Source organism: Streptopelia decaocto (genome assembly GCF_964273445.1).
Source record: "Streptopelia decaocto genome assembly, chromosome: 4".
Taxonomy (NCBI): Eukaryota; Metazoa; Chordata; class Aves; order Columbiformes; family Columbidae; genus Streptopelia; species Streptopelia decaocto.
In genome coordinates this window covers 68,817,366-68,829,979 of record NC_138658.1, presented here as the reverse complement: position 1 = coordinate 68,829,979, position 12,614 = coordinate 68,817,366, and the positions used below count along the sequence as shown (strand labels likewise).

At 42.7% G+C, this 12,614-nt stretch overlaps 2 protein-coding genes across 3 annotated transcripts in view; one reads left to right on the top strand and one right to left on the bottom strand.

Annotated features, from left to right (window-relative positions):
* The window catches only part of ZFYVE28 (zinc finger FYVE-type containing 28), a 160,036-nt gene extending 156,554 nt beyond the window's left edge, over positions 1-3,482 (bottom strand). For both annotated transcript variants that reach the window (XM_082050423.1, XM_082050424.1), the window contains exon 1: positions 3,176-3,482. In XM_082050423.1, coding sequence (XP_081906549.1) covers positions 3,176-3,214 — 39 coding nt within the window. In that variant the 5' untranslated portion in view covers positions 3,215-3,482. The remainder of the gene's footprint in view (positions 1-3,175) is intronic.
* Positions 3,483-4,060: 578 nt separating this feature from the next.
* The window catches only part of CFAP99 (cilia and flagella associated protein 99), a 60,231-nt gene continuing 51,677 nt past the window's right edge, over positions 4,061-12,614 (top strand). The window contains exons 1-2 of the mRNA XM_082051704.1: positions 4,061-4,182; positions 7,241-7,368. Coding sequence (XP_081907830.1) covers positions 7,249-7,368 — 120 coding nt within the window. The 5' untranslated portion in view covers positions 4,061-4,182; positions 7,241-7,248. The remainder of the gene's footprint in view (positions 4,183-7,240; positions 7,369-12,614) is intronic.

Sequence of the window (12,614 nt, the reverse complement as noted above, 5' to 3'; positions counted from 1 at the left end):
CAGAAGGTACAAGATCAGCAATTCCATGAAATGAGAGGAAATATTTCTATTATATCTGTGCATACAGACAAATATTTTGATTTAGAAGGGACCATCCTTTGTCCCAGAAAGGTGGCCGAGCCTGCAGTGTCTGGAGGGGATCAAACAGTCATTGTTCCACCACTGCGCTGCAATTCAAGAACACTATGGCTTCAAATCCCTGCTTTGCATTTTCTCCTGGTTCAAAAGCAAACACCAACACCAAAACACATCTTAAAGAAAATATTTTAAAAATTTAATAACAACTGAAGTGTTACAGGAGGCTGGAAACAAAATCTCATCTCTGCTCTCTCTCTACAATACATCACTTAAAAGTGCCTCCTACCACCTATACAGATCATGTCACTGCTATTTATTTCATTCTCTGGTTACCTCTGCCATTGGCATTTGATGCAGGTTATTAAAATCTGGTATATCAGCATACCTGACGAGTAGGGTGGACAGGAAGAGCAGTGGCCACACAAGGAGCCAGGAAAGCCAGGATGTTCTCCTGACACACTCACGACATTAGGCAAGACTTTCCACTTCCTGCACCCACATTTTGTCCCCCATCCCGCTTCCTTCACCCACATTTTGTCCCCCATCCCACTTCCTTCACCCACATTTTGTCCCCCATCGTTGGTGTGTTCAGAGATACAGCCATTACCGAGTAAATATCTGTCTAGATGCAGGTCCCTGCATCTTACAGTAACTTGATGATTTGATTATCCTGATAGTTTTGTAATTCCATCTTGTTAAGCCATATCTGTTCTATTCCATTTCCTTGCCTCCCCCATTTACAAAGATTAAGCTGAATTAATTTACATATTTTGGGGTTGGGGTTTTCTTAGGAAGAATTGTTCAATAGTTCCCCTGGGATTGAGCTAAACCATATATTCAGGTTTCTGAACGGGCTGTACTGTGAATTTGCTGCACTCTGATGTCATCTCCCCCGTGCCTTCAAAAGCATCTCTGAATGAATATCAGAGCCATAGGCCAAATGCCCAGTACCATCAAAATCTGCTGCCGTGCAGAAGTCCTATTATATGACAGTAGGATCTGAAATACTTCAAAAAAAGCATTACCCGTCATTGGCAGCAGCAAAATCTAACTGCTAAAATGCACCTGGCACCTGTAATACCTATCAGAGGTTTATAACTAAGCAACATAAAGTCACTACTGGTGACAGCCCCCATCAGGCCAAATATTAAAAAAAGCAAGCCATTTTCAAATACATTATATTCAAAACCACTTCAAAATAGACTGTGGAACCCATGAACCTTACAGGAAGGAATCCTTGAAGAAACAGGAAAGCAAGCAGTACAACCAGGAAAATTAGTCTCTAAATGTGAGCTCCTCCATCTTACTTTCTACCAGAAAAGTGCTATTCAAACTTCTGTGTAATTATACTATCCATACCAATTCAGCAGGCACATCAGAAGAAATGCCTGTTTCTGAAGGAACACACGCTATTGCAGCTTGCCAGTAGCCTATTCTGAATACGAGTACAAAAATTATGTAGTAAGCTACTGAATGTAACAAAAACTATTCACAAAGAAACTATAGATGTACAGGAAAAAGGACACATTGTGGTTTAAGACTAACAGTAATACATGTTACTGATACATGAGACAGGCTTGGAAAGCTCCTTTACCACAGAAAAGTCCCACAGAAATGTAAGCATGTGCTGTTTGATATAGACCTTAGATGCTGAACATAACAGCATACAACACCGGAACGGTATATTAATAAGTAAGTTTTATTAAAAAAACAAAAAAACAAAAAAAACAACCTCCATTAGAAAATTAATGCAAAATCTAAATAGTTTTGATTTAAATCAGTGACAAAAGCTGTATTTGAAATTTCTTCTGCATTTAAGGTTATGAATATTTCTTTTTGGTCATTAACTGTTTGTCTCTTAGTTATTCCTTGGTACAGAACATAAACAAATAAAGTTTATTGAAAGCTACCTGCAATTTGTTACTGTATTTTCAGTTACTTAATCTCTAAATTATGTTGCTCTCAGTTATTAGCAGCAATATCAGACAAGTATGTGTTCATCAGCTGTACCCATCAGGGTTATGACTACATACAAAATCCATAAAGCCAGCATAGGCTGAACTTTTATTTTGCAGAATCACCTTGACTGTGTGCATGGAAGATTCACAAAAATGAGTCTTAACACTATTACTGAAATTAAAACATAAGAAAAAATGGGTGGCAATGAAAAGACAGGGATGAATATTAAATCAAGTACTTCATAAAGTGAATAACTCCACTGACTGCTGTAATGCCTGGACAAAAAAAGGACGCTGTAGATGCTCAAAAATCAGCCATGCCCTTCATACGCGATCTGAACGCCACACGCGAGACAAGATCACTCTCCAGACAGTTGTTATTTAACTCGTGCCAGAAGATGATAATTTTATTACAAAGCCAGCTATGATTCTTGGATTCCTGCCAAGAATTCCAAAGCGAGAAGGGCAGAAAATACACACCTACAGAGCACCATTCCACATTTTTTTTTTTACTTAAAAAGTTCTTGGTGCACGCAGGCGGCATTAACAGCGGAAGAGCAGCACCTGAACCGTGTCTCTCCTGGTTCAGGCTACATGCAAAGCACAGAGAAGAGCCGCCCGCAGCTCAGCCGCGCCGGGCTGCCCAGGCACAGCCGCCTCCGACCGGCGCTGCCCCCCGGCCGCCCCGCAGCCCCTCCGGAGCCTCCCCCGGGAGCCGGGCAGAGCCCCGCGCCCGCCCCGGGCGGCCCCGCGGCACACGCTCTGCTTTGTCATGTCTCCCCCCGCAGCGGGCCGGCCGCTCCGCGCACGCCGGGAAGCGCCGTTCGCCCGCGCCGGTGCCTCGCACACCCCGACCGCTCCCGCGGAACCGCCGAAAACAAGCGGAGTGAGCCCCGCTCCCCGCCGACCTCCCGCCACCTCCGCGGCGGCGGCTCCCGGCTGAGGCACCGGCGCGAAACGACCCGCGGCCGCCAGCGCCGCGGCTGCGCGCCCGGCTCCGCGTCCCCCCGCCCGGCTCCGCGTCCCCGCGCTGCGCCCCAACTTCCCGACCGCGGGGGGAGGTGACCCCGGGGCGAGGCGAGCCCAGGTGCAGCCGGGCAGCGGCGGCCACCCGGCGCCGGCAGCTCCTCCCCGCTCACCTTGGGTTTGTAGAGCCACTTTCTGAACCTGTTCATCATCCCCGCGGCCGCTGCCTCCCGGCCGCCGCCGCCGCCTGCCGCTGCCACAGGGGCTGCCGGCTCCCCGCCCGCGCCGCTCGGGGGACCGGTGCGAGCCCTGCCCCTCGCCGGGAGGCTCGGCTGGGTCGCCGCGTCCTCGTCCTCCTCCGCCGGTGCTCCTGCTCCTCCTGCTCCTCTTCGCCAGGGCAGAGACCTCGGAGCGCGGCGGAGCGCGGGCACGGCGCGCTGCCTCAGCGCGAACGCCGGTGCGCACCAAACGCTCCGCGCGCCGCTGTCAGTCCCCAAAACATTGCGCGGCCGGCAGCGGCGCCCCCGCGACGCATGCGCAGAGGCGGGCCCACACGCCCCCTCCCCACCGGCGCCCGCGCCCGCGACCAATCGGATGGCGGCCGGGGGCGGCCCCTCAGTGGACTCGCCCCGCCCACTCGGCTGCTCATTTGCGTAACACGGGCAGGGGGAGGAGAGACTACGCGCCCCAGCATGCCCCGCTCGCAGCCGGAGGCGCGGTGCAAGGCGCCGTGGCGCGTTGGATGCCGGGACTTGTAGTCTTATGTGTGAGTAAAGCTGAGCGTGTCCGCTTCAGGATCGCAAGCCTCTTCCTGTGACAGGCAGCCCTACCCGAGCGCCTGCTAATCGGCTGATTGATTTCTAGCGGCCCACGAGGGGAAAAAGCGAGGAAGGGCGGAACGAGTTGCTTGGCAACGGCGCCAAACAATCGCCGCCATCTTTGTTCCCGGATGGGTAGTTCTTTGCCCCCGATCGGACCGTTCCGCAACACGACGGTGGGCGCGCGGGAGAACTACAGCTCCCAGCAGCCCCCGCGCCCCTTAGCAACCGCGCCGGGCCGGGGCGGGCCGCCGGCGGCCGCAGCGGGGTCTCTGCGGCCGGAGGGTCCCCCGCGCTGAAGAGACGGGTGCCGGGTTCCGACGGGGACGCAGAAGGGCGCCCGGGCTGGCGGGAACAGCCAGGTACGGGAGCGGGCAGCGCCGGGCGGAGGGGCCGCCCGCGGGGCAGGGGCCGCTGCGCGCTCGCGCGTTTGCCTCAGGCGGCGGCGGCGCGCGGGGGGTCAGACCCCTGCGGCCTCACCGGCCTCCGCTGGCAGCGAAGGAGCTGTGGTGCCATGTGGCATCTTTAAAGCCAAAAACTGGGTAAAATGCTTGATGTGTGTGGTGTGCAGAAAGTGTCAGGAGCTCTGGGCAGGCTTATAACTACTTCGCTCCTTTATTAGGTGTCTATAAATCCGGTATAAAAGACCAGCGGGGCCTATTCCCTACCCTAGACATGATCGTTGGTCTTTGCTCCCAGAGTTTTCATTAACTGTTGTGATTTTGGGCAAGAAGCCAGCCTTGGTGTCCTTTGGCTTCCCTGTCTGGTAAATATGACAAAACTTACTTGCCAGAAGGTTTATACAATGGATATTTGATTTTAAAGTTCCACAAGGCATTCGATTAAAAATATACTGTGCCAAATAAAATACTTGTAGTAGGTATGTGTGCTGGTTTGACTGAAAATGAGTTAATTTTCTTCATGCAGTTAGAAACCTTTCTTTTTCATAGCTAGCACGGTCATTATTTGGACTTAGTTTGATAACAAGAGATAACACCCCAGCACAGAGCTGATGTTTTTATTTGCTCTGATCTGAGAGTGAGCGGCTATCGTGGTTGTATTGCTAGCTCGGATTAAACCACAACAGTATGCAAAACATCAAAATACACGCAAATTAAAAACGAACATAAGATCCCAGCTATAGCTGCTCACAGTGAGTGTTTTCCATCTGATGTTTTGCTGCCTTAAGGGAGGAACCTGCTGAACAGGGGATCTGTGCCCAGAACTGCTCTCTGCTAAGCACAGGTGACAGTCAGTGATGCAGAAAGTCCAGAGTAAATGCGAATGGTGGGATGTAACTATTAGGACAAGTGTACCTGGCATTCCGTGGCTCTTTTTCTAGCACACAGCTGGGGAAAACACCTGTTCCATTTTGAGCAGCAGCTACTTGATCTAACTGAATTTTGCAGAGAGGCTTAGTTCAGCCCTCTCTTTAAGAACGATGGGTTTCATGAGAGAAAATGCAATCGCACTCTTTCTAGGCCAGGAGCATAGCAACAAATGTAAAACCTGAAGGAATCTTTTGGGTTGTTGAAACCAGTCCCTACAATTGTGGCCAGTCTTATCCTATGTATTCATAATTGCTTTCAAAATATCTCCAAGCTCCATTGTAAAGTAAATCTAAGTCAGGTTCTTACCTACTTTAACTGAAATTCTACATCTTATAATGGAATAAAATTTCTACCATTTTGTACATAGCATAAATTTGTATCTTTTTTACATAGCAATTAGAATATTATAAATGGCTTTGTGGAAATAAGGATACATGTCATAACACAGAACATTTTATTCCTGATGTGTCTGTTTTAAAACATGGATGATAATAATAGCAGTTTGTCTAAATATAATCACAAGTGAAGTTCTTCCTGTTAAGAACCCAGAATTCCCGAGGTATTACTATATGTCTTAGTGTTCATATTCAAATTTTTTGTTTTAATGTTAGTTATTGGGAGGAAAGGGGTAAATATCAACATGTACAGTGCATGAGAGCTCAAACTCATTTCTACTATGCCAGAAGAAAAGATATTTGTCACTGGGAGAGCTGTTGGAGCCTGAATTACGATCCAGCTTGAATGAGTACAGAGGTATTTCTGTCTCCCTTATCCAAAATCCCTTGTGAGTGTAAGAACCTTGGCAGATACAGAGAAATAGATCATGTTTCTCAGAGGAGTGGAGAAATGGTGATTCCTTCTGTGAGAAAGAGACACAGCAGCACCTCTTTTTTTATTTGCCATCCCTTGTCATGATCCAGCCCTGTTTTGCTGGACTTTTTATTTTTAAATTAGACAGTTTGTCTTGATCATACCAGGTAACTAAATGCCTATACTGAGCATAAACACAGACAAACTGTTTTTTCAGCAGTTTGAGATTAGTAATTAAAAGTGATATTCAGACAATTATAATTGAGTGTGATAGTCCTGAAAGGCAGGGCATAAAAACACTGTAACTGGAAATATTATGATATCCCTTTAAAACAAGAAATTAATTTTCTTTACCACAGTGAATCATCTCAATCAAGCATTTTTTCTAACATCAGAATACAATGATACCTAAAATACAAGGAAGATTTTCAGAAATATATTTTTATGTCACCATGGAAAATTACTTCAATGCTCATTTTTTCCCATTGCTGAACCAGATTAATGACTTAGAGCCCTGATCATTACTATCATTGGCCTTTCATACACAACAGCATGTGCATCTGTGTGAGCAAATGAATTATAGTTCTTGTCACATGAACATTAAAATCCAGGTATCCAGTTATGCAAACTCTCATGCATGTTAGACATCATTTGAGATAGATGTAACCCTGTAATTTCACAAACAAAGCATCAAGCATAAAAAGTACCAAAGTGCTGTGCCTTCAAAAACCTTGACGGTGGCCTAGACTGCTGATGTGTTGCGATCGCTGCCCAGCTTGGGGACCAACACTGGTTCATTGCTTCCTTATAATTCCTCTCTGTTCCTATGCTTTTGTTGCTTTGGAAAAAATAGGCTGTTAATAGCAATATGTGATACGATTTAAGAGTAAAATTTTGCTTTCAGTTGCATCTCACCAGGAAGAGCAACATTAAATATCACCAGGATAGCACACATGCAAAAATTCATGCTTTTCTCTAGTATTATCTTCAATTATATTTTGTCAAATAACCCGATACAAAAATCATATCAGGTATCATCCTAAGGATATTTGAGACATTTGCAGAATAAGAAATGTGTAATTACGCCTTGTATTTTATTGATGTTTGTACTGTATTCTCATTTCTCCTGTTAGCTGTTCTGAGTAACTGTGATTTTGAAAGCTTGACCTAAATGTTCTCTTCTACATTACTGCAGTATATCTTTTCTATGAGCCTATCAACATACATTATGCTACAACTGAAGGGGGCATGAAAAATTAATGATTTACTATATTTATAGGATTCTCCATGGTGAAGATGGTCAGCCATGGAAAACATATTGCAATAATAGTCCAACAGCTTAACAAATTTAACCCTGAAAATCAGGACGTGGAGGATTTCTTGAATGAATCAGCTAAGTTGTTGCAGGTATATTGTTTCAGTTTGTCTTACCTAGCTTACTGTGTTTTACTAGCTGATTTTAAACATAAAGATATCTGTTTCCTAATACATTGTAATTTCATAGATTTTTCTGACAGTGATGTTTTTAACTTATGACTGAAGTCCAAATTTCTTATGCTTATCACCAGAAAACAAAGAAGTGAAGAGGTGTTGAATAACTGCTTGGGTAGCAAGAAAAGGCAAGGGAAAGCAACTTCCTAAAATGGATCTGACAATGATAGGAAAAGCTTCTCTTCCACTTCTGACTAAGCTATTCTGTAGTTTCCTATCTCCTTTCCTCCTTCCAAATGGAAGTTTCTGTAAGCAGCACCCATTTTGTAAATACAATTGCAGTTCAGAAGCTGACTCACAGCATCAGTTACTCTTGCTTTGAGGATGTAAATGACTATCAGAACAGTGGGACAAGGCAAGTGTCAGTAAATCAGCTACCTGATTTTAATCTAACACAGCAAGTAACCAGAACAAGATTTGCCAATATGTAACTGCTGAAGCAGTCCTCATCCTTTCCTGACCATGGTCTGTCACCTCTGCCCATCTCTGTCCTCAGTGCCACCCTGACCTGTGCTGATGCAGCTACTGGATTGAATCAGCTTTAGAAAATCATTAGGGGATGACAGGGATATTGTTTAGACTGCTATTGTCTCTGCGTGCTGTGTATTATCAAACTATGTTGTCAGAGCCCTGACTCCACACTGCCGTGTAGCTCAAGTGCTCGTTTCCACTTCTGACAGTAAGGTCTAAAACACTGCTATTCCCATTAGTCTTTTACATTGATTTTACGTAAGGACAAATGACTGTAAGAAGGTAAAACTATGGAGGTGTAATATGAAAATCAGAGGCTGAGGCAGTGGATCCATTCACATTTCTGGGGTGTTTGCTTTCTTAAACAGTTCCCACTCAGGCTGCTCGTTTCTGTCACTGTCCTCCTGCCTTGTAGTACAGACATAACTCTGTGCATTCATATGCTGAATTACATCAGGGAACTGATCCAGTTTCAATACAATCATTTTTCACTGGGCAGAGAGCAGATAAATTCAGCTGCCACTGCTGCCAAAATAAATACTTGTAAAAATTAATATTCAGATAGATTGTTGTTCTTCTCAGCCAGAAAAGGTGATATTACACAAAGACAAAATAAGCAGAAATTCTATTAGAGAAATGTGAACCTTCAGTTTCATAGTAAAACCTTTCGAAAGGGGAAAAACAGGGAGGGTAGCTGATGGCAAAGATAGGGCAGAAATCTTTCCCTGGGATCGTTTCAGTTCACTTACTACATATTTTTTTATCCAGGAAAGTAAAAAGTAATTTCTATATTTATATAAAATTCAGCTTTGTTTCAGAACCAAATGAGTGATTATAATTCATCATAGAAAATTAACTTCATTTCTATTTCATAGAGCATAGGTACCTGATAATAAAAATATTGTAGCATTTTTGTACACATAATTTCCAGGCTTGGCCACTTACCAACTAGCCAATATTAACTGATGCATGCAGAACTTCTTCCAGTTTGTATCCTGATTAACACTATCACTTTAAATCACAGACTAGATTCAAGCCTGTATTTCTCATGCTAACAGCATGACAAATAACAAACCTAGTGTTGCATGGTACTGACCAGATAAAAATCAGGAGGGTCAGATTCCGAGAGCACAAATCTAAATAATTGCAACATACAGCTCTCTCTGTATTTATTTCCTTACTTAGGTATGTAGTGCATCAGATTTGACTTTCCTACATATTACTATCTTCTATCCATCATACTTTTCTAATTGGTAATTAGTTTTCCATGCCTTAAAAGTCCAGTCAGATTCCAGTCATTATCAACAGCATGTGTTTCATTCATATTATATATCTTTATTGTATTTGGATGTTTTATGGTCTTCATGTTCTTCTAATATGACACCTGGGATTTCTTCTTTAGTTCTTTGATAACCTGTTGATGACCTACATAGAATCTGCTTGTAGCGTATTGTCCAGCTGTTTGTGGTTGTGTCTGGTGAGACCAACAATTTTGGGCTAGATTATTTCTCTCAAATACAAAGACAGCACACACAGGTCACTCCAAAATATGTTCAGGGATGTTCAGCACACCAGCAGTGTCTGCCAGGCTGCGCGAGCCACTTCAGAGCCAGTATTATCAAGTGCAAGGTCCTGGAGAGAAGTATCTCTGACAGCCACACGTTCTCACGTGAACTGCAAGGAGCAGAGAGCAATATAAATGCTTGTAGGAGCTGATCGAAAGTAAATGAAGAGCAATATAAATGTTTGTAGGAGCTGATCAAAAGTAAATAAAATGACTTGTTTAGAAATCTAAAAAATGAAAAGAGAAGATGTGAATCCTTGGCTGATCAAAAATGGGGGATGACATCAGTAAAGAGATAACAGGTAGAATGGAACTGAGTTGTGAAGCACCTTGATAGGGTGGCAGTAGTACCAATACCTGAGGAAAGAAGTAGAATGAGAGAGCACTGAAGTTTTGGGTTAGCATTGTTGAAATTAAGCTGACAACAACTAGAAGGAAATGTCCCAGAGGCCAGCATTTTAGACTGTAGTTAGGGTTCTTATTCGTGTACGTGATAAATGTGAATATGTTATGAAAGGACATAGTCTTAGGGAGTGAGTCTGGAAGACACAATCTGCCTTGATCAAAATATCTCTGTCAACCAGGGTCATAAGACCATTCTTGTGGGATTCCTTAGTAAAAATGGTCAAGGGAGGCAAAAGAAAAGAAGTGAAAGTGGGTAAGCAAATATATGTTAAAATGACGGACTTTACAATGGGAATATATATATTTTTTATAAAAGCATAAAAAGCAAAGGATTGAAGCCATAGGGTGAAAATATACCACCCACTGTGAATAAGTTGCTTTTCAAATTGTATCAAAACGTAACTGGCAGATTTCCATATTAAATCTTTTAGTAAGTATAGAATTGGCCTTTGTTGAATATTCTGCTTAAAATCCAACACGACATTTCTGTTGGTTTCAATGTGCTGCTGTGAAGATGACACAATCTAGAGGTTTGCATTATAACTCTGCACCAAGATTTTTTTTCTGAATCTCTAGAGGCTCCAATTTTACCTACACCTAAGGTTGGATAAATAATTTAAACAAAACCCAAAATATGTGATTGTGTGAAATAATAATAGGATATTTTGCTCTTGCAGAAAGACTATGTAGAAATGTTTATGTTTTGGCAGTTCACGATGGTTGGGAAATGCCTGTACAGTAGAAGTTTGGAATACTCTGCTCACCAAATACTGGGCAACTGGAAGAGAAAGATAAACTGCGTTCTGTTCTAAGCTCCATCATGTTTCTGTCCCTGTCCTTTCTCTTACCCTCAAACTTACTGGCCCAGGTCTCTTCATTTAACCTATCCCAGTTTCATCTCTTCACCTTGTTGATTCCTGCGCTATTGTCGCTGTCCAGCAAGTCCTGTTTGCCTCCTTGGTTTGGTTCTGCTCACTTCAAAGTTCTTGCACATTCAGTTCCATTCTCTACCTAAATCGAATCAGAAATCTCTATTCAAACTGAAGCCCACAAGAGGCAGATGTCACAGAGAATATAGGTGAGAAAGACTCTCTTCTATCAGATTGAGCTCCCAAACTGACCCATATGGCTTGTCCCAGTCTCATCCTGTACCATAGCAAGAGCTCTGCTTGCCCTGGTTTTGGCGTAGTAAGGGCACAAAGAATCTTCAGGGAAGCTTACTGTCACAGTATCCATTCACATAAAACACATGTAAGTGGATATTTTTCACTTGGCAAAATGTGTGTGGATTTTCCTAAGAAAACCAAAAGGCCAAATTTCTAAGGCACTGCTTGACCCCTGTGTGTCATCCCTAGCTGTTTCCCTGCATTTGGTTTGCAACTAGTTACTATTTCCAGTAGTTAAAAACTTGAATATTTGACAGGTTTCTATTAAATATTGGTTCCTCTCTCAGACCATGTGAGCCACTCTCACCATGTTCCTGTTGAATAGCATGGGAAGGTATCCATTAACTTCAAGAGGTGCAAAAGCAACCTCACTATTATTATTTTTATTTTTATTTCTTAATACATCTTTATAATTTTGTTTAAATATCAGTGTTCCCATCTGAACATATTCTTTCATTGCAGGAAGTCTTGTCTCAAGCTTTGAGATGCAAATCTGTATGGAAAACATTTGGGCGTACAGTCTGTTTCCAAGTATATTCCAGGAGTCAGAAGTATTACTCTGTACATATATTAATGTAAATGAGATAAGTAGTTGGCCATCCTTATTTATAGAGAAATGATGGCATTAGATACTGCTATCAAGAATTACATTTTTTAAGCTCTATGTGGGATTTAGATTTACACAGTCCATTTACAGTAACGGTGGCCACACATCTAATCCTTATGTACTGCTTTGAAAAAGCACCCATCTTTCTCTGCTTTTTTGCAATTGAGGTAGATCAAGCAGGTAATGCATCCAATAACCACTGAGATACATTTTTCTTTTCCATGTGTTGCACCTTTCAGCCACTCGGTATTTCAGGATACAAACGGGGAATCAGAAAATTAGTATGAAAGGAATAGAAAGTAAATTTTGAAATCAGAGGTAAACCATTACTTTGACAGCAGTTCAGGTTCTCTTGAAGAACTGTGTGTATAAAGATGGAATCTTCTTTTGGTGTGACAGAAATGTATAAATAAATTGCTGAGTGTCAGGTAGTTAATAGTGTTTAAAACCAAGGTGTCGAGTGAGAACAATCTCTACAAGGCCACTCAGGAAGTGAGAGAGAAAAGACATATTCCAGTCTTAGTTCCTATCTTCCAACTCCTAGTTCAGGGAAACTCACTGATTATTAGCCTCCTGTTTTTAGATAAATACAAATGAAATATGGTAAGGAGTTTTAATTCTCAAATAGTGGGAGATAAATAACATGGTTCCCTCTAATTTGAATGTTATGATCAAATTAGCCTAGAAGTGATTCTGTGTTAAACTCCATATAATTTATTTCTGCAACATGTGAATTTTACGTGTTTACAAAGAATTTCTATTTGTTGTTCTTGGTGAATGATGAGACTTGATTCTCTTCCAGGAGGAAAACTACACTTTGACTTGTAATTCAGCTACTTACAGTCTTCATCTTTATTGTATTGTATGTTATGATGTTTATAACATAATATTTGGCTTGTTTTTCATTTCAGTATTTTCAATAAGAGCATAGGTTCATCAGTAATATGAC